Below are 21781 nucleotides of genomic sequence, written 5' to 3' on the forward strand. Positions count from 1 at the left end.
GATGATCTCCGTAGCCTAGCAGATGGAAAGTAAACTCAAACCAGGGTTCTCGCCTTTCCCGTGCTACCCCATAGAGGAGGAGGCTTCCTGTAGGGCATAGGAATGGGTCCCCAACTCCATGTTGTAAGAAGTGGAGCCAAGAATTTATCCCAGAATAAGCTTTAGAGGGCAACACAGTCCTCCCAAGGAACTCACCATTCCACTGGGCCTATGAAGACAAGGAGCCCATTGCTCTGGTGGTTACAGGTGCCAAAGGCCTACAGGAGCGAGGGCTATGTCAAGTAACTGGTGGGAATGGGGGTACGACCATCAGAGAAAAACAAGTGTCGTTCTGTGCCTGGGCATGAGGAGAATACCCCCATTCTTTTTTTGCACTAATATCCCTGGTCCCTGAGAACATTCTGGGGCGGGGGGTAGATATTCTACTAGGAAAGACATTACAGACCGGGGAAAGTGACCAGTTCAAAATGCAGGTTGTAAAGGCAGTACTGACGAGGGAGCACTGGACCCTCGACGTCCTCACCCTGCCGTAGTTACTGTTCTCACACCCCATGACAAAGGACTTTCACAAAGCACTTGAAGGGAAGGGCTTGTTTGGGCTGTTTCAGGCCACCGTGTGCATTAGGCATGATGGTGGGGCTGGGGGGAGACTGGTGGGTCACTGTGTGGGTTAGGCATGATGGTGGGGTTGGCCAGGGGACTGGTGGGCCACTGTGTCGGTTAGGCATGATGGTGGGGTTGGCCAGGGGACTGGTGGGCCACTGTGTCGGTTAGGCATGATGGTGGGGTTGGGTGGGGACTGGTGGGGCACCGTGTGCATTAGGCATGATGGTGGGGTTGGGGGGAGACTGGTGCGCCACCGTGTGGGTTAGGCATGATGGTGGGGATGGGGGGGGGACGGGACTGGTGGGCCACCGTGTGGGTTAGGCATGATGGTGGGGTTGGCCGGGGGACTGGTGGCAGGATCCTGTAGCAGTCTGTTCACAGCTTAGCAGATGAGGAAGCAATAATGGGACTCCAAGCAAGCTCAAGCTGAAGGTCTCAGTCCTTCAGAGGCCAGCGAGGCCCTATGTTCCAAAGGCTCCACAATCTCCCCAAACTGCCACTGGCTGCAAGGCAAGCATTCTGACATGCAGGCCTGTGGGGAACGTTCCATCTTCAAAGCACTCACAATACTAGGAGGTTCACAGTAGACACAGGTAATATAAGCTGCCAGAGGAACCCGAGGTTGGAAAGGCCGTGAGAGAACAGAGGTTGGGATTTTGAATACTCACATTCCCTTCCATAGCCCAGTCCCCATGAGAAAGCCACATGGGATTGGACTTGAGGGAGCTCAATAAGATACCTCCCATTCTGACTATCCATAGGTGGTGGAGGAAGACCCTCCCTTGGTCTTGTGCATACCGCTCTATCATTAGATGATAGCATTTTGAGCACCCCTTATAACTGGATCCATAGAACTGGACATCCTCGGTCCTGCCCAGGAGTAGCCACACACAGACCAGCTATCACAAGGCAGAGGCTGGGAACCTGGTTCCCTTCCTTCCTGGTAGGACCTGCCTCTACTATAGCGAGACTCTCCTAAGTGGAGATTGCACACCTTTAGAGGACACAGTAGGACTGCGCATTCATCCATCTACCCATGAGGGTATGAGCTGGTAGCATCAAGATTCAGGACCCTGGATAGGAGACATTCTTAGGGGTGACTGGTGGGTAACATCCTTTTAATTCTTGACATAGGGTGCACGTGTGTGTGTGTGTGGGGGGGGGTGGGGTGGGGGGGGAAGAGCTGGAGGACGGTGTATAAAGTGCAAGCCTATTTCCCGGGTGGCAAAGATGTACAGGGTTTGCAGGACTCCATGAGTCTTCTCCCTCATGTAGTGTGGTGTCTATGGCCACAGCATGAGCTAATGAAAGCAGGAGCCCCGTGGGGCTGGGATGGTCTCCACAGGAAGTGTTTAATGAGGCACACTGTGACATTCCAGGCTCCAGGAGATAACCTGGAGTTACCAGGTGGAGTACCTCCTATCAGGTGTCAGTCAGGTAGCTGCCATTTGCAGATTCATGAGCTGGGCTCTCCAGTAAGAACTGGACAAAAGTACCTCTAGGTTTTTGGTCCCAGCTTTGGAAAGGAGAAAATCAACTGGATACTTACCTTTATTTAAAAATCCTTAGTTTTTCTTTGTGTTTTGCCTGCGTGTAGTTATGTGCATGCCTGGTGCCTGTGGAGGTTAAGAGGGCATCAGATGCCCGGGAACTGCAGTTATGGAACTGAACCTGGGTCTTCTGCAAGAGCAGCCAATGCTCTTAACCACTGAGCCATCTCTCCAGCCCCCTGGATACTTCCCTTTAGAATTAGCATTTTCTGGCAGTTGTATATCAACAAGACATCACTGGTCACAGTGGGTAAAGACAAGCCTACCATAATGGAAAGGGTGGATGCTAAGTTCCAGTGGTCACAATGGGCTCCGCGCAGCTTTCTACCTGGCAGGCTCATTATATCACATTATATCTCCACATTCCCCACTCCCGCAGAGGGGCTTGGGTCCGGAGGCTGTGGTAGTGTTTCCATAGAAAGTTGTAGATTCACACACAAACCTATTAACATGTAAGCGTGGCCTGGCATGGTCTCATTGTGACTTAAGATTCTCCTGATTCAGCATTCTGTGTTGGGATCACTGATCTATGTCCACACATGGCAAGACCTACTTTTATAAAAGACAAAACTTTGGGTGTTTTTGAGACAGGGTTTCGTGGAGCCCAAGCTGGCCTGAATGTACAACACAGCCAGGATGTCAGCTTCTAGTCAGCGTCTCTAAGTTCTCCTGTTGGGATTCCCATGTCACCATACCTAGTTTTACAGAGTGCTGGTGAGCCACCCCAGGGATTCATGCATGGCAGGTGAGCACTATCAACTGAGCTCCACCTCTGCCCCATACATGTATTAAAAGCAGATACAAGCTGGGCGGTGGTGGTGCACACCTTTAGGCAGGCGGGTTTTGAGGACAGCCTGGTCTACAGAGTGAGTTCTAGAACAGGCTCAAGCTACACAGAGAAACCCTGTCTAGAAAAAAAACACACACACACACACAAAACCACCCCAAAAAGAAACAAACAACAACAAACCCAAAAAACCACCCACCCTACCCACCCAAAAAAAAAAAAAAAAAAAAAAAAAAAAGCAGACACCACACATTTTCCTGCACCAAACTGCACTGGTTTAAATAATTATTAACTTGACAGTATTTCTCTTGTCAGTTTTTTATTGTGCTACTTGTACCAAGGAATGAAATTGTTTACTAAATTATGCTTAGATCTTTTGTTATTCATTTGACAAATTCATTTAAATAAGTTTAATATTTCATAAATGACAAGCAGCTGAAGTACAAACCCAGTAACTGTTATTAAAAAGTGGATAAAATCAGGCAGCAATTGTCAACAAGGCAATGGCATGACTGACCTGGCTGAAAGGCCGCACCCGGACCGCCACCCTCACGCTGTCCGCGCTCCTCGGCTCAGGCATCTCCTCCCCCGTTCCCTCATTTTCCATAATGCTATTTGGTAGAAAAATAACATACAAAACACACTGCTGCACTTCACACGAAAACATCCAGAGCTTAGTTGACAAAGGCAGTCTGTTTCTAGGTATCAATTACTAAGGGTCCGTTCATTACACACTATCAATTACCTGTCATAAATTATTTGACAACACTTAGTTATTGATGAATTTCCTAGCCTCCATCAAGCGCCATTCCTTGCACACACTCATGCTGTACAACAGGCGTTGTTTCTCCTTTCTGCATCTACTCACACTCTTCCATTCTCCATGATCTGTGCCTGAGGTCCTGTGGAACTGCAGTGTTAACCTGAATCCTAAGAGGCTCCTGGGGTTCAGGAGCTGTCACAGCATGGGTGTCTAAAATTGGTCCGACTCCTCTTCTCAACGTTAGGCACACACCAGGTGTACTGAGTATCTGGAGCAGTTTTATTCACATTTCCTTCTCAAATCCTTTTCATGAGGTTGCTAAGAAGCAGTGAACCGGTCAATCTAACCTGGATAATTAGTCTCTGAATTGAGACAAGAATAGTCTTTAAGTTACTGAACAAGAAATGCCAGCATTATAGTTAATCAATGCATTACTGGAAAATTACTCCTTTGAGGTAGATTACACAAAATTTGTAAAACTACAAAAAGGCAAAAATCACATGCCCACAATTCAAATTCAACACAGTATCAGGCAAAGCCCAAGGAAAGTACATGTAATGATTAGAAATCTGAGTAACAGACTCAAAGTGCATAAATTATAAAACAGCAACTTTAAAAAATAATCAACAGTCGGTTACCCTCATTTCAAGACTAGTTCTAGTACCAATGAAGAAAACGGACAAATGTCTAGTAGCATATAAAATCACGACTAAGACAGAAATCCCTTCTCAAAAATCTAACAGACACACAGTGGTATACTTTACAGTAGTTTATTTAACATCCCAATAATAAGCCATATTTACATATTATATAAACGTATGAAATTTTATAAAACGCCTGGACTAGAAGAACCACACTTCATGTGGAGCTACTTATTTACTTGTTTACAAAATTGTACAATTTATATAAATTATTTCCTTCCAAATTAGGTGACTTTAATAATCCACACAAATACTGATGACTTTACAAACAGGTGCACGTTAAAATCTTGGGCTAAAAATTACAACATTTTCCTGCGTAGAACCTGCTTCGGAAAGGAAGACAGCTTCTTTTTGCCCCTTCCAAGAGTTTTTCCTGCTACTTCTGTAGTTTTTCTTGGTTTGCTGATCTTTATTTCATCAGCAGGGCTTGCCAAGGGAGAAATCAGCTTAATTTCTACAGGAGGAGGTGACCAAGAGCTTCCTTTCCCTGTGTTTCTGAAAGAGAGACACACTCAAGTAGGAACAGGCACCCCAGTGGGTCACTCTGTGGAGAGCTGAAGGGGGAGGGACCAAAGCACAGCTGAGGGCTAATGGCAAGCAGGGTCAGTGTCACCTCCACCCATCCCACATGTGCCGACATACTTAGTACATATACATAGGAAATGGTTTGTTCATGGGATGAGAGCCAGCAGGCCCACGGAGCTTATAAAATTCCAAGACTCGGGAAGAGAGGCAGGAGGACAGCGGAAGAGTTTGAGGTTGGCCTGGTTTACTCATTAGCAAGCTCCAATCTAGCCAAGGCTCTATGTTCTAAAGACCTAGTCTAAGGAAAACCACAATTCAGGGCTCGGCTTAGGTATGCAGTGCTGTATCACAAAGGGGTGGGGTGGGGTAGGGTGGGGTGGGGCAGAACTCAAACAGGAGCAGCTGCTGAGTATGTGTACCTTAGACACAGACAATTTACACATCAGCACTCTGCTTATTTATTCATTTGTATGTTTATTAAGTTTAGCCATGCCTAAGTACAGCATGAACAGAATACCATGAAACAAAAATATCCCAATGAACTGATTTTACCACAGATGCAGTAACATTGCTAGCAGAGAAACAACTGTGGGACTTTAAAGTTATAATTCCTTATTATGAAAGGGCAAACTATCTTCTCTCCCAGTCACACCAGTGGACGATGAACCACCTGGAGCCACCGGTCTCCACTCCGGAGAAGGCTACCTTCAGCACCGGGCTCTTGGCCACCGTCAAGGAGCCAGTACCAGGTATGTCTGAGAAGCCCTCCTTCCTAGCCAACAAGTAGAGAGGCTACGGAGCAGAGTGCTGCTTACCTGCTTGCTCTTGTCTTCACAGTCCTGCTTCTTTTTGTTTTTTGTTCTACGATTTCTAATGGTTTAGGGTCACTCTCCTATGGGTTAAAAATTAGAAAATATAAACTGCCTAAGCAATTAAAATTTTTCTGTTTCTGATTTTCAAGACAGGGTTTTTCTGTAACTGGCTGTCCTAGAACTTGCTCTGCACACCAGGCTGGCCTCAAAATCAGAGACTGGCTTGCCTCTGCCTTCTGAGTGCTGGGATTCAAGGGGTGTGCCACCAGTGTGATTTTAAAAGTATCTTGCCTGGCCAGATGGTAGTGGTGCATGCCTTTAAGCCCAGAACCTGGGAGTCAAAGGCAGGTGAATCTCTGAGTTTGAGGCCAGCCTGGCCTACAGAGTGAGTTCTAGGACAGGGAGAGCTTCAGAGAAACAGCCATGAAAAAAAAAACAAAAATAAACAACAACAACAAAAAAGTATCCTGCTCAGATAAGGAGTCAAGCATCAATAAAAACCCTAGGTCCTAGACAGAGCCCTCTGGCTCTTTAGAAGAACACTTGATGGTCTAGAACAGAACTGCTCTTTATTCCTCATTTCCACAACATACCCATTCTCCATGTCTTGTCACAATTTCACTGTGAATGCTTCCACTGCCCACCACCCTGAGTTAATACAGCTCAGCTCCAAGTCCAAGTTCTGGCCATCTTGTAGGCACTGGGTCACCAGAGATGGGTTTCTTCCTTCCCAGAATACTTTGCACAGAAACTCCCTAAAACCTACACGTCTACCATCCTGCCATGCTTCTGAATCCCTGCAAGCTGTCGCTTTTTCTGCTAGAAAGGCCTCTCCTCTCTATCTCTATATATGCAGAGGTATTTGGGCAGAATGACTTTATTCAACAAATGAATTACTTATTTTTGTCAGTTAAACTGAATTTTAATCAACTTATCAGTTTAATTATTTTTGTTGCATAGTAACTGGCTCATGGAATATAATCTAACATATGCTTAGGAACTGACATTTATAAGTAAAAGTAACTGACATTTAGTATATGAAAAATGCCCATCTTACGGCTGTGTTCTAAGGATGCTCTGTGAATGACACACCAATACCTTACATAAACACCCAGATAATTTTGATGGGATCTCACTATGCATCCCTGGCTGGCCTAGGACTTAGCATGTAGAACAGGCTGGTGTTGAACTCAAGAGAGCTGCTCATTTCTGCCTCGAGCCCTGGAATTAGGGGTGCACATCATCATACCTGGTAACCATTTTAATTTTAAAACTGTCATTCTAATGGGTAACTGGAAAACTGCTGCTGTTATAAGCAACACACCACAGAGGAGTTTTGTACTCTCTCTCTCTCTTTTTTTTAAAGATTTATTTATTATGTGTATAGTATTCTGCCTGCATGTTTGCCTGCAGGCCAGAAGAGGGCACCAGATCTCATTACAGATGGTTGTGAGCCACCATGTGGTTGCTGGGAATTGAACTCAGGACCTCTGGAAGAGCAGTCACTGCTCTTAACCTCTGAGCCATCTCTCCAGCCCCGGAGTTTTGTACTCTTAATATAAATGTAAATCTCTTCCGCCCGCCCCCCCCCCCAAAAGACAGCTTTTCTGTGTAGCCCTGGGTACCCTCGAACTCACAGAGATCCACCATCCTCTGCCTTCCAAGTGCTGGGATTAAAGGCAGGTACCACCAGCACCAGGTGCAAATTATCTTTCTTTAAATTTTTTTTTTTTATTTTGTGTCAAGTATTTTGCCTACATGTGTACCACATCCATGTCTTGTCCCCTAGGAAGCCAGAGAGCATTGGATCCCCTAGAACTGGAGTTAGAGGTTGTGAGCTGGGAAATGAACCCAGGTCCCCTGAAAGAACAACTAGGACGCTTACCTGATGAGCCGTCTCTCTGGCTCACATGCTATCTTTAAATCAATTTACTTTTCAACAAATTTACTTAGGAGAAATTCCCTTAAAAAGATTTGTAATCTCAGCACTCAGGAACCTGAGGCAACATCATGACTTCAATCTACATTCCTTACCAGTTCATCTAGAAGCTTGGATGTGCTGGACACATTTTTCCGTCTGGTTCTCAAAGCAGGAGGGGAGACAACAAGCTGAGATGATAAATCTGACACCAGTTCTTTCAGCTGGGCACTGGCCTCCATTTTTTCAGCTAAAGACAAACAGGGAACAAACCCTTTACCTGTAACTATGTATGGTTTAAAACTACGGCAACATAAAGGCATCATATATTATACTGCATCAAAAATCTTGAGACAAATGATACACTAGAAAGACAGAACATTCCCAAACCAAGAAAACATAGCATATAAGTTTATTACCCATGTTGGGAGACAGAAATGTCGGGGAAAAAAATCCCATTATCAGGGGGATATGTGATTGGTATGTACAATGAATAGAAAATGTCTTATAATAATTAAAAAAAAAACCTGTTATCATTTAAGTAAATCAAATGGTCTTGAATATTGTATGTAGGCTTCAAACTAAATGATTGCCACTACAGAAAGGTAGGACTCCAGGCAGTATAAACGATTATTCCTCAAGGATCAAGATCCTTGGTGTTCCTCAGCTCTCTCAGGAAAGCATGAATCCCAGAATACAGTGTGAGTCTCAATTTCCACATGAGGTTTGTATTACACAGTGAATTTTATTTGCAAGGAAGAGACTCATTTTAAACCTCTTTTTAGCTACCTTATTTGGAGCTACTCCTAGTGGGGGGGGCAACAGAAAGTTCACATCATAAAAGCAAAAAGTTCAGCTGAACAATAGGCTGTAACACAGATGGAGACTAGTTTAAGAGCTGACTTGGGGGAGGGGCTCTACCCCTTCCTGAGCTCTTCAATGGTTAAGTTGATAGGGGAGGTGGAGATGTTTTTACCCAATGGTGCAGCCACTGGTCAGGTGGTCATGCTCCTACAAACCACTCCTTAACCGAATAAAACAAAAATAAAAAAAGTAAAACCAACAGGAGAACCAGCTGAGAAGAGGAAGGGGAAGAAAGGGTAAAGGAGGTGGGCTGAATATGATAAAAAATACATCATGTATGTATATGAAAATATGATAATATACACATATAATTAATACATGCTAATGAAAACATTTTAAAAAGAAATTGATTCAAAACTACTATTAAAAGTATGTACTATGTAGACTCTTTGAACCTTTTAGTGTCTCCATACCAATGACATTGTGATCATGGAAGCAGCACAGTGCTGTGTGCCACAGATGACAATTATTTCAGCATTGTGATGGACAGAAGATCAGAACAATCTGATGCATATAGCAAGTGCCTTATAAACAAGATGTCTGTATGATAGGCATGCACACAGAGACAGATACACAAACAGGCTGGCTGACCAACATCAGATGTCAAATCCTGCTGTTATGACTTGCTGGGCATGAAGGTCTACACCTACAGTTTCAGCAGGAGGTAGAGGCAAGAAAAGGACAAGTTTGGGGCCCAGCTGGCCTGACCTTATCTCAAAGGAAACAAAGCAAACACCACCACTACTCCCCAGACCTCAACCCAAAGCACGATTCTCTGCACTCTTGTGTGGATACAGGCGGGCCTCTATGGAGGTCAGCAAACAGTGCTGGCCCACAAGTGTCTTCCACCTTTTGGTTGACGCAGTTCTCTCACTGAACTTGACCACACCTAGACCAGGCTAGCTGGCACATGAGCATCCTGCCTCTGCCCCTGCATCTCCCTACTTTTGGGTGTGTACTATGCCAGCTTGTTTTGGATCATGGGGTCCAAACTCAGGTCAAGTTTGAGAGTCAAGAGCTTTACTGACTGACCCATCTCCCCAGCCTACAAAAGCCATGGCTCTTAACAATAAAAGAAAAGCACTGGTAGCACCCGACATCTTCACTACCAGTTTATTAAGAGGCAGAAATTACACTTCAGGCCACTGATGGCGAGGTACCCTTCCTACCGTTAAAATTACAAATCTGCTCGTATTCACAATGCTCTTTCTAGGCTACCTGGAACAACAACTTTTGCTTTCCCAGTCCACTTAAGCTTCCCCATTTACTTCTAGGGACTCAGAATAAAATTTAAGAATTCAGTATCATGTACGAAAATGTTCAGCAAATTCACTGTTTATCCTACTTTATCCTCCTCTTTCAGGGCAGGGACAAAATTTTATTATATTTTAGGACAATGCCTCATCTACCTCTGCAAATGTCGGGCAAACATTTTGACAACCAGGACTACTTAACAAGTTAAAACTGTAAGACCTAAATGCAAATCCAGTGCTGTGCTGGGAAAGAGGAGAAACAAGGTAGTTCTGGTTGGCAACATTAATTACTTTTTGTGGTCAAATGATTCCACTGTGGTCAACTTCAAACAAAATGAGACCCTGATTCTCAAATGCCTTATTTACAATACCTCCATCCACCTAATAACTCAGGGAATCTTAGAACATGAAAATATCCCATAGGAGGATGTTTAAGCACCTATGGAGTATCTGTGAGATAAAATGCAACATGATACAAAATCCAAACAAAACCCAAAACTACAGTGCCATTAATACTCAGGGTTTTGAAGACTGAGTATCTGGGAACGGGGACAGGGGAGGTGGCTCAGTAGGTAAACTTGTGCGAGCTAAGGACCTGAATTTCTGTCCCCAGCAGTCATTTAAATGCTGGACAAAGTGCTAAGTGCCTCCATCCCAGTGCTGGGGGGCAAAACCAGCAGGATCCCAAGGGCCTGATGACCAGCCACTTTAGTCAACTGCGGGTTAGTTCCAGGTTCACTGGAAAACAGCTGGTGTCCACCCCTGACTTCCACACAGACTAGCGAACCTGCTCAAATGCAAACTCTTCCATGGATATTTGAGAATGATCACGAAATCAGGGAAATCTATATGCTCATCCACTGTAGTGTGTTTTGATACAGGGTCTTGCCATACAGCACAAGCTGCCCTTCCTGCCTCAGCCTCCCCAGCACTGGGGCTACAGAAGGGCACCACACTTGGCTTATTCTGTATTCCTTAAGCAAAGAACATGCATGACTGGTAAGACCATCCATGTCCTAGAGCATGTTTTATGATCAGATTTTCTATAGAAGATGTGTAGTGTTTTAAACAGAAATCAGCTAGATAGAAAACTAGTTTGTGAAGACAACAAACTACTAAGGTATTTGCTATGCTAGTCTAAGTCAGCATAGCAAACACGTTATTTCTTACTCTTTAAGCTCTATAGAAAATACAAATATTAACAATATTTTACCAATTTCACTGTCTTTCTTTTAAAACTTTCTCTAACATAGCAGCTTAAGATAGTTAAAACTCTCACACATTTTTCATTTCATTTTGCTCCATGCAAAGTGTAATTTTAAAGCAAACAATCAGGAAGGAAAGGAACTGGTGCTATCATGGCCAAAGATCTATAAAACCTAGTATGGAACATCTCCTGCAGGAACCCAGTGATGAGTTTAAAGAGGCATGCACCACCACACGCAGCTAGATGGAATATTTTTGTTTTGTTTTGTGTTTTTTTGAGACAGGGTTTCTCTGTGTAGCCCTGGCTGTCCTGGAACTTGCTCTGTAGACCAGGCTGGCCTCAAACTCAGAGATCTGCCTGCTTCTGCCTCTCAAGTGCTGGGATTGAAGGTGTGCACCACCATCTCCTGACAATGGAAGATTTTGAAATGGCTTATTTTCCACCTGGCCTTCAAAAAGACAGGTGGCAACTACCCAGGAGGTGCCTTATACATTATTACGGTTCTTAAATGAATAAAGCTATCTTTGCTTTCCTGAAATTCAAATTTTAAAATTCAAACTTTCAGGAAACAACCGTATTTTGTAGGTCCAACTATAATTACTAAAACTAACTTTACAAAGTGTTACTCCAATGACATCTGGTCCGCTACACCAATCTGAACCTCTTCATCATCACCCTTCTGGACATTTTTACAGCACTGCTCCCAATGAGGTTTAAATACCACAGATACCTTCTCTACCTATTTGTTACTTGATGGACATACGTGCTTTACATACAAAGACAGTCTTATCCTTGAGAAAGCTTTATCAACCATGTGGCATGCTCATCAAAGACAAGGAGCAATTACGCATCAGACACGGCAACAGTAAGTATAGATTTATTTCCGTTGACCTGGCTGACAGCTGGCCACAAAACAATCTGGATTTGTGGCTATCACTGGGACATAAGCCAAAAGCTATGGTACTTCAATTTAAAAACAAACAAAAACTCCCACTAATTTTAGGCACATAACCTGTAATCCCAGCACTTGGGAAGCAGAGGAAGGAGCATCAGGAATTCAAAGTAATTCTCAGTTACACAGTGAATTCAAGGTCAGTTTGGGCTACAAAAGACTTTCCCTTGGCCTTTTCTTTTTTGGTTTTTTGAGACAGGGTTTCTCTGTGTGGCACCATCTGACCTGGAACTCACTCTGTAGACCAGGCTGACCTCGAACTCATGGAGATCGGCTGGGATTAAAGCATGCGCCACCATCACCCAGCTCAACAAGAGTTGTGTTTGAAGGAAAACAAAATTAAGTCACTTAGCTACAAGGCAGAATGAAGAGAAACCTAACAAAATAGAGCCTATGTCAACTAGACTGTGGGATATAGAGGCAGCCAGAATCTCAGGATAATCGTGAACCTCAAAATCAACTACTTTTCTTTTTCCAAAGGAAAAACAGTGCTTCAAATCAAATAATGAACTCAAATAGTGCTTTTAAACAACTAAATATTAGGCTTGCATTCTAAGTAAGATCAAAATGAAAAATAAAATTAAATACCTTTTGCTTTCTTTGGACCCTTCACTGAAGGAGGAGAAAACAAAGGCTCAGCTTTGGGTTCAGAAAAGTCCGTAAACGACATGATCTTTCTAGACCTAGTCCTTGTGCTCCGGGAAGATTTAGTCAAAGTTGCAGTGGCAAGCAATCTTTCCTCATGGTCAGCTGGCTCCTTGTGGGTTGTTTCAGCCTCAAAGTCTGATATTGCTGGTAATGGACCTTTTTTGCTTTCATTTGCAGACTTCTTTGTAGGTTTTTTATTAGAGGTCATCACTATAGCAACTTCCTCATTTGGCACTAAAATGGATTTTTCTAAATTACTCACATTTCTAACTGGGGTGTTCCGTGTAGATCTTCGGACACTTGGAACTTCTCTCTTCTGGGGGCTTATCTGTCCCTCCACAGCCTTGGTGCCACCATCTTCTAATGGCACTACTTTCCTTGGTCTACCACGTTTCCTAGGTGTGGCCGGTACTTCAAATTCTGTTTGACTCGGTAACCTGGAGGAAGCAAGCTTAGGCTCTTCCACCACACTCGACACACTAACTTCTCTCTCTCCGACCCTTCTTCGTTTTAGAGGCAGTTGCTGGTCACTGGGTTCCTCCTCTGGTTTATAGGCCACATTCTGAGAATCTTCTAAATTAGCATTCCTCATCTTTTTAGTCCCACTATGACTTGCTGCTGCTTTACTAACATTTACATCTTTTACCCTTTTGGCACTTTGTCCGTTTTCTACAGATTGAAGTCTTCTTGGAGTCCTTCTAACAGATGAGAGCTTGACGACTGTTCTGGAAGGCGTTTCTTTAGTGGCTGGTGGCTCCCGTGGCTCCCGCTCCACAGGGTCAGGGCTTGCTAGTGTGCTTTGACTAACTTCCCTCCTCTTCCTTCCTCTCCTAGGAGTGAGAGAATTCTGAGGGGTTAGCCGGGTCTCAGATGCTCTGGTTATAGCAGAACGGGTACTGTCTGGGGACCCAGGAAGCTCTTTCACTTTTCTAGTTCTCCTCTTAGGAGTAACAACTGCTAAGGACTCCTGTTCTTCTGATGTGACATCCAGGTTTTGGGCATGCTGCCTCCGTGTGCGAATTCTAGTAGAAACCACGTCATCACTCTGGCTGGTGTTTGCAGTCTCGGCACTTGTTTCCTTAAGAGTCTTCAGTGTAGATCGCGTTAACTTGGAGGGAAGTGTAACCTTTGGGCCTAGTAAGGCTCCATCTTCATGAACAACCTGTTCCACTGCTGCTGAAGTTGCTTCTTTACTTCTTGTATCTTTAATTACATCCAGCAAGTTTTCTGCAATCGCCACTTGAATTGGTTCAGGCACATATGGTAAAGTCTCTACCTTGTGGGATTCTTGGTCACCAGTTACATCAGATGGCAAGTCTGTAACACGCTCTTGATGATCAGGTTCTACTCGGGACCCAGGTTTCTCCTTGGCTGCTACGTTAGTTGCTTTCGATGACACATTCACTGCCGCAGAGTCACCTGCCTCAGCGTCTCCTTCTTCCCCTTCCAGTATCAAGGTAAAGTTGCTCTGGGCCACACAAAGCTCCCCGTCTACTTCAGCGATGTCACATTCAGCAGAGTCTTTGTCATCGGGCAGGTCACAAAACTGCTGCTCAATAGCATCAAAATTACATTGAAGTTTAAGTGATCCTGAGGGATACAACTCACTAAATGAAAGATTCTTGGCTTCCTCTTCTGAATTTTGAACTTCAAGTTTTTCGTGTCCAATTACCTAAAATAAATTAAAGGTAAGGAACTAGTTAATGAACTATAAAATACATTTTAACCTCAAGCACACAGGAATTTAATGACCATCTCACTCTGTGTGTCCATTTTACAATACAAACTATACTTATGGCATATGCTAATGGGTTTACTTTATAAAATATTCACTTAAGAAATGAAACCTCAGTCAAAATAACTACACAAAAAAGATACTGAGATTATGGTTGGAATTAAACTAGAAATTCCACATTTCCTTAACTAAAAAGGCAGTAATGATAAAATCTTGAAAATTATGCTAACAATTCTAAGAAAATTAAAGACATTCCATTATCCAAGAAAAAACTTAACCAGAGAAAAGGAAATAACCCCAAACAATAATTCCCAAATTACCTAACTATCCACACTTTTCTAAACAGCATGATCCCCGTAAGGTTGAAGAACAATTCACCTACATAAGCTCCCTTGGGCTAGACTCAATCTTCTTCCCTTTGCTGGGGTTGCACAAACCATGAAATTCCTAAGGCTGTCAAGTTCAGTACCTCTCCTGCAAGGGTTTGGTGGAAGAAGGAATGGTCCTTGCATTTACCTTTTGGTAAGGGAAGGGGAGAAAAAGGAGGAGGCAGAAAGTAACAGAGAGATCTCCTGACCAAGAAGGAAGACATTATCACCCACCTAGACAAAGACAATTTCCCATTCCCCATAGTGAGCTGATAAGCTGGACACAACCTAGAAATGAGGAGTCCCATTAGACTATACCCACATTTCTGTTAGCCTTCAAACTGAAGAAACAGGAAATTTAGTGCCATTTATTTTAGGGAGAGAATTTATAAAAGGATGAATGTGGATGAATTTATAAATAGCCCCCTCCCCCAATTCCATACAATTAGATTTCTATGAGTAATTAGAATGATTAGAAGAGCTGGCTTTTAATCTTAAATTCATTTACTGAAAGTTCCCTTGATAATGGAAGGGACTTGGTAAGATTTTAGGAAAGCAGGAAGTCCTATCAAGTACTAAAAGAAACCTTTTCTCTAGAGTCTTCTCCCACAGAAATGCAGGGAGACCTTGTTTCACTATATTCACTTATCACCATGGAGTCTAAATGTCAAGTAACCACTATGTTTACTGATAGCTAAAAACCCTCCCTTTAAAGCAAATAAGCAAAAAAATTAAATTGCTAAATTGTGGCTCATTATTATTTGGTTTTTCATAAAAATCAATCCCTTAAAGGTTATTTATGTATCTGTTTCTTGAGATTTTATGTTCTAAGTTTAAGTGATCATCTTTAAAGCCCAACCAGACAAAAACTTGTAAAGCATTAAAAAAAATTAATATTTTTACATGAATTTCTTGAGTATCAGGAGGACTGACAAAAAGTTGAGGCTTTTCTTCTGGTAAACCAACAGGTACATCAGCTTCTACTTCATGATCTTCTTTTAGGTTTAAGGTTAGTTTTTGGTCAAGGCTATGTTCAGAGGTAACAGGCCCAGAGCTTTCACCACCTTCAACCATGTTGGTCACAGCTGGAAAAAAAGCAAAAAAACCCCAGAATAATTTCTTACATTCCAAAACCAAAAACTTCATTCATACAATCCAGAAAGCAACAGATTCCCTAGACTTGAGAGTATTTGACTACACTGTCAGAAGGTGTTTTTGATCTCTTCAGGAGGAAGCCCTAGTCACGGCTCCCCGATCTTCTTGGATAGTATCAAGTTGAAACAGTATGTACACACTCCCCACAAAGGCAAACACAGAAGAGAAACTTCACACTTGAAAACCACTTGGCCTTCCCGAACTGGTCTACACTTGTTGCCATTATTGTGAAAGTTTACTATGATGATAACTAGTCTAAGGGGCCTCAGACTTCCAGAAAAATAGCCACCCTCACTGAGTCATTACAGAGTTCCACAAGAGATCTGCAACTTGGACTCTGAGGTAGCTATAAGGTATGGATGTCTTTCTTTTGGTGGGAAGCATCCAAGTAGGTACAGATGTCTTCTCTGACACTTCCTAAATTTATGGCCCACTTAAAAAGGAAATCCCTTTCATTTTTCTTTTTGTGTAAGTTTTGTATGTCACTATGAGGCTTGGCATTTGTGACTGACACAAAACACAATAACCTCAAGGGGAAAACGGTGTTTATATTTAGCCTAATTAAATACCGCTATACTTTTAACACACAATGGCATTGGTATTCCTAGAATGTAATTATTAATACATATAATGAGAAATGATTTACGCCTGTATTTGGCACCATAACCCTCCTCCCCCTCTCAATGCATGAAGCACATCAACCTTTATTGAATAAAAATAAATAAAATATTATAAGTCTGTGTGTGATCTTTGACCCTCTAAGCTATGTGCACCCAAGAGAAATATGACACTCATTAAAGAAATAAACAATAACTGACAAAAATATTGTGATCTTACCAAAAAGTAGTTAATTATATCACAGAACATCTTATTCCATGACAGGGTCCAGTATTAAAGGACAGGATACTGTGTGGATTACTGCTATGGAAAAAGTCTTAAATACTTTAAAAGTTTTTTCTTTTTTCTTTTGTTTGGTTTTTTGAGAAAGGGTTTTGCTGTGGAGCTTTGGGGCCTGTCCTGGAACTCACTCTATAGACCAGGCTGGCCTCCAACTCACAGAGAGATCCACCTACCTCTGCCTCCTGGGTGCTGGGATTAAAGGTGCACACCACCACCGCCTGGCTAGTTTTTTTTTTCTTTTCTTTTAATTAAATGTATTGATCATGTAATGATATTTATAATAGCAGGTAGCATACATTAGCTTTAACTAACTGAGTGCCAAACATTACTCTAAACATTTTACATGAAAATAGTACTTACCAGACAAAACATACTTAGGAATAGCTCAGTCAGTACAGACCTGAGTTATGAAACCAAAGCAGTCTCAATCAGATCTGCACACCCTACAGTTACAATACTGTCTCCTCTTTCCACAGGTGTGGAAAAACATAACAAAATTGAAGAAAACAACTTAAGTTGGTAACTTCACATGTTAGGAATTTCTCCTAGATTAGTTTACAATAAACATACATTTCACCTCACATTCTTTTAGTTGTTGCTGTTTGTTTTTAAAACAGGGTCTCTATATGAAGTAGTCCTGGCTGTACTGGATTGCCATGTAGACCAGGAGGGCTCAGAATTTATAGAGTTCTAGAATTAAAGGTGTGAGTCACCATTCCCAGTGCATTTCATATTCTTAATCTTGGGGCAAAATTCTCAAGCTCGACCCAGACATTACCTAAACTATGATAGGTCAAAAGGTTAATAGTGGGGGTGGGGGGTGGACTCCAGACCTGAGTAACCCCATCAAAGCACAGTGTTAGGAAGATTAAACAAGCTAATACATATGAAATGTGTCTGGGAATAGATAGTCCATGTCTGCTTTCCCTTGATCTGACTGGAATACACAGAGTAAAAATACCATCTTCTTATTTGTATAAAACAAAACTAACCATATTAAAATTTTGAAGTATTTAATAATATATTTATTGATTTCCCTGAATAAACTGCTACAAACTGGTCATTTATTTTGCTATTCCTTCCTGTTCCAAAGGAAAGTATGAAAGTCTGCCCACAAAATCCAATGAGATTCCTACACTCCCCCCCCCCCCCCCCATTTTGTCCTGAGACAGGGTTTCTCTGTGAAACAGCCTGGCTATCCTGGAACTCACTCTGTAGACCAGGCGGGCCGTGAACTCAGAGACCCTCTGCCTCCTGAGTGCTGAGATTAAAGGCATGCTCCACCATGGCCAGCTGAGATTCCTATTCTTAAGTGTCTCTTGATATTCTTAGAATGCTTTTACTCCAGGGAAGCTGGCCAGAGGTGAAGAATCGAGAAAAAGAAAATCTAATACTATCCTTTTAAGCACTGAAGTCTTAATTCCAAACAACAAATGATACATACATTCATCGTGGTCTGCTCTTATTGTGGAGGCTTGGCTTTCAACAGACACTATTCCATCCAAAACTGATGCCTTGGATCCTGAGGTGGGGGTTTTCCTTGAAAAACAGAAATGCACACTTGAGTGTATGAGACCCACATACCAGTCCCACCCTCTCCTAGCTACTTTGCTATGAAAACCAAAACTCAGAAGCCACTATCAAGCATGGTTTAGGTTTTATAAAATTTACATTTACAATTTAAAATTTACAATTACTGTTGCACTTGTTTTTCCTGCTTTCTTTTTACTTTTTTGTAACAACAGTATGGCCTTAAAAGTACAAATAAAATGGTTCCTCGGTGTCTCAGTATATAAATTACATTTCAGGCATTTAACAATAATCAGTAGCTGTATTTTTCAAATCAGTCTGTCAGGTGTACAGGACTTCCTATGACTTGGTAGGCTCAGCATCAGCTCTTTAATGCTAACTGGAAATATTAAGGTAACTGACTCAGAATGGACAACAAATGAAAATAGTTGTAAACTATCCTGACAGTCATTTATCACTGGCTTTCCCCTAAGTCCCAACTAAAGCATGCTAACTTTTAAAACAGAACAAACACTATATTCCCAAGAAAGCAGTTTCTGAAGTATTTATTTGTAGGTGTTTGTGAGATTATCTTGACAACTAGCTTGCCAAAATATTGATATTCACCTAGATTCTCATGGAAACTAACTTTTCTGATTCGATCGTTTGTTTTTTGGCTTTTTTGTAACTGGCCATCAAACCTACCAAAATAAGTAACATTTTTATTAAAATGAAACATTACAAAATAAGCAATTAAAAAAAGATCAAGAAAATCCTTTATTTCTTCTACTTTTTATTGAAGTCCTGGAGGATTCCAGTTATTGAATTTGTACTCTCAGCAGAAAACACGTGACTAACTTTGACAGAGGTGACTGTTGCCCTTTATTTAAATAGTGGCTGCCTTTTAAGCCACAGCTGTCCGAATCAGCAACTGCAGCTCCACCAGCAGCAGCAGCAGCGGTCAGGCCACAAGGGCCGTACTAGAGGGAAATCTGTTCCCTCAGGCTCCAACTACATACGAAGGGAACTTCAGTTCAGTTCTCTCCCCCTCTAAAGAACTCAAGATTCAAAGGTTAAAGTGGAATGCTGCTCTTCAGAGGCAGAATAGCAAGTAGCTCACATCCTCTCCTTGCTCGAGTCCTTCAAAAAGCCCTCATGCGTCTCCTCGCCCCTCCTTATAAACCCTTTCTCACCTGGCTCCTCCTCATCACTTCCTGTCAACTGGTTGCTGACGCAGCCTCCTGACCACAGGTGAATTTTATTTAATCAAACACATCTTTGCATCATTAAACAAACTTTTCAGAGCATAAACGAAAGTAACACACCTTGAAATAATATCCTCCAGCAGATGTGGATAGCTTGTGATGTCATACTCATTGCTTGCTCATCAAGTAAAGAATCATTCTTGTGTCTTGTAAAACCATGCTTTATGTGGGCTAGTTGTATCAAACTTAGCTTATTATTTCTAAAGAATTAAAGCTGTCAATGTTTTATATCCTCTACAACAGTGCTACTCCAAGTGCTGAACTAAAACTAAGGTGATGAGTAGCTCCAGTGATCACACTAATTGATTAGGGAAGCTGACTTTCAACAATGAAAGCAGTAGGTTGGTATATATTTAATGTAACCTTACAATTGACTATAATCTAGGAACTAGACTGTTTTTTTTTCTCCTCACTACTAGAGACAGACTGACATGGAATTCACATTCCTCCTCCTTCAGCCTCCCAAGTGCTAAATTACAGTTGTGAGCGACCATATCTAACTAAACCAGGTTTCAGAAAGCAAACGCTGACATACATCATCTGGGATACCTTGGCTTTGCGGGCACTAGAAACATACTATTTTCAAATGAACATAAGAAACTTCTGTTTTGGTCTTTTTTTTTTTTTTTTTTTTTTTAAACACAAGGTCTTACTATGTAGCTCTAGCCATCCTGGAATTCACTATGTAGACCAGTCTGGCCTTTAACTCTCAGAGATCTACCTGCTTCTGACTCACAAGTGTTAAAGGGGTGTGCCACCATTCCTGGCATTTTTGGGTCTTCTATCACACTCAAATAGGAATAAAACTGTCTTAGGAGGTGGGAGGTGAGGACACAGATTGGAAGAAGGGATAGGGAATGGACCAAGTGTCTAAATGACCTTCTTTATGTTCTCTTTGTGTGTGTGTACGTACACACCTGTGTACAGTTGCATGCACATGGACGCTAACTTCAGATGTCCATCTTTTGTGTGTGTGTGTGTGTGTGTGTGTGTACACACCTGTGTACAGTTGCATGCACATGGAGGCTAACTTCAGATGTCCATCTTTTTTTTTGTTTTTTGAGACAGGGTTTCTCTGTGTGTAGTCCTGGCTGTTCTGGAACTTGCTCTGTAGACCAGGCCGTCCTCAACTCACAGAGATTGCCTGTCTCTGCCTCCTGGGTGCTAGGATTAAAAGTGTATGCCACCACTATCTGGCCACAGGGTCTCTCACTAAACCTGGAGTTCAATGACTGGCTAGTGTGGTGGACCAGTAAGGACCCAGGATACTCCTTTCCTTCCCTTTTTTTTTTTTTTTTTTTTTTTTCTGAGGAAGGTTTCTTCTGTCTTGGCTGTCCTGGAATTTGGTCTATAGACCATGCTTACTTTTGCCTCCCCAGTATGGGATTAAAGGCATGTGCCATCACTGTCCAGACCCAGGATCCTCTTGTGTGTCCAGAACTGGTACTCTAGGCATACACTATGATTTCATATAGATGCTGAAGAACTAAACTCAGTCTCCAGAAACTGGAGTTTATACACAGCTATGAAGCATCTCATATATATGGGTGCTGGGAACAGAACATGGGAACTATGAAGAACTGCAAGTGCTCTTAAATAAGCCATCTCTCCAGCCCGGTTTACTTGTAAGAGTGTCTAATGAGATTAGAGGCATCAGATCCCTGGAGCTGGAATTGCTGGCAGTGTTGTGCTCCCTGATGCAGGTGCTTGGCACTGAAGTTGGGTCCTTAGAAGAGCAGTACACACTCTTAACCAATGAGCTACTATCTCTAAGCCCTCAGTTGTTTCCATACACTTACCTTCCAGAGGCTGAGGACACACACAGAGAAGCTTCAGCTCTTTGGACAGGGCTTAAATGACTCAATTCTGAAGATGCCTCCACTGCAACTTCTTCAGAGCCTGGAAGACAGACAGGTAAGGTCATGACAAATGTATCACCATCATTTAAGGAAACTACTGGGCCTACTTCTTTTGTTCTAATTTGTTTTAATTCCTTGGCATCGGGCTGTTAGCATTTCCTTCTAATTCTTTAGGCCTAGCTCAAAGGCCCCCTCTTAACTTCCCAGTTCTCATTTTTGGTCTAACACATGGTCTCCCTAAACTAACTTAATCCTCAATATCCAAAGAGATAGTTGAGGGGAAAAAAAAAAAAGAAGCAGAAGCATAAAGCTACATGCTTAGTTCAGATTACAAACTATGTTTAGAAGCTGGGCTAAGATTCAAACTTAACCTATTACACTCTAGGGCTTATGTTATATCCCTT

At 42.3% G+C, this 21781-nt stretch overlaps 2 protein-coding genes across 8 annotated transcripts in view; both read right to left on the reverse strand.

The window, feature by feature from the left end:
- The window catches only part of LOC102908941 (kinesin-like protein KIF28), a 58200-nt gene extending 54444 nt beyond the window's left edge, over positions 1–3756 (reverse strand). The window contains exon 1 of the mRNA XM_042258716.2: positions 3461–3756. Coding sequence (XP_042114650.1) covers positions 3461–3610 — 150 coding nt within the window. The 5' untranslated portion in view covers positions 3611–3756. The remainder of the gene's footprint in view (positions 1–3460) is intronic.
- Positions 3757–4460: 704 nt separating this feature from the next.
- Positions 4461–21781, reverse strand: part of Ahctf1 (AT-hook containing transcription factor 1) — a 55134-nt gene continuing 37813 nt past the window's right edge. For all 7 annotated transcript variants that reach the window (XM_076548053.1, XM_006974201.4, XM_076548051.1 and 4 more), the window contains 7 exons: positions 21318–21417; positions 18189–18283; positions 15593–15774; positions 12527–14258; positions 7779–7912; positions 5748–5824; positions 4461–4902 (listed from right to left, as the gene is read on the reverse strand). In XM_076548053.1, the coding sequence (XP_076404168.1) occupies positions 4707–4902; positions 5748–5824; positions 7779–7912; positions 12527–14258; positions 15593–15774; positions 18189–18283; positions 21318–21417 (2516 nt within the window). In that variant the 3' untranslated portion in view covers positions 4461–4706. The remainder of the gene's footprint in view (positions 4903–5747; positions 5825–7778; positions 7913–12526; positions 14259–15592; positions 15775–18188; positions 18284–21317; positions 21418–21781) is intronic.

This window comes from Peromyscus maniculatus, chromosome 11 (genome assembly GCF_049852395.1).
Source record: "Peromyscus maniculatus bairdii isolate BWxNUB_F1_BW_parent chromosome 11, HU_Pman_BW_mat_3.1, whole genome shotgun sequence".
Taxonomy (NCBI): Eukaryota; Metazoa; Chordata; class Mammalia; order Rodentia; family Cricetidae; genus Peromyscus; species Peromyscus maniculatus.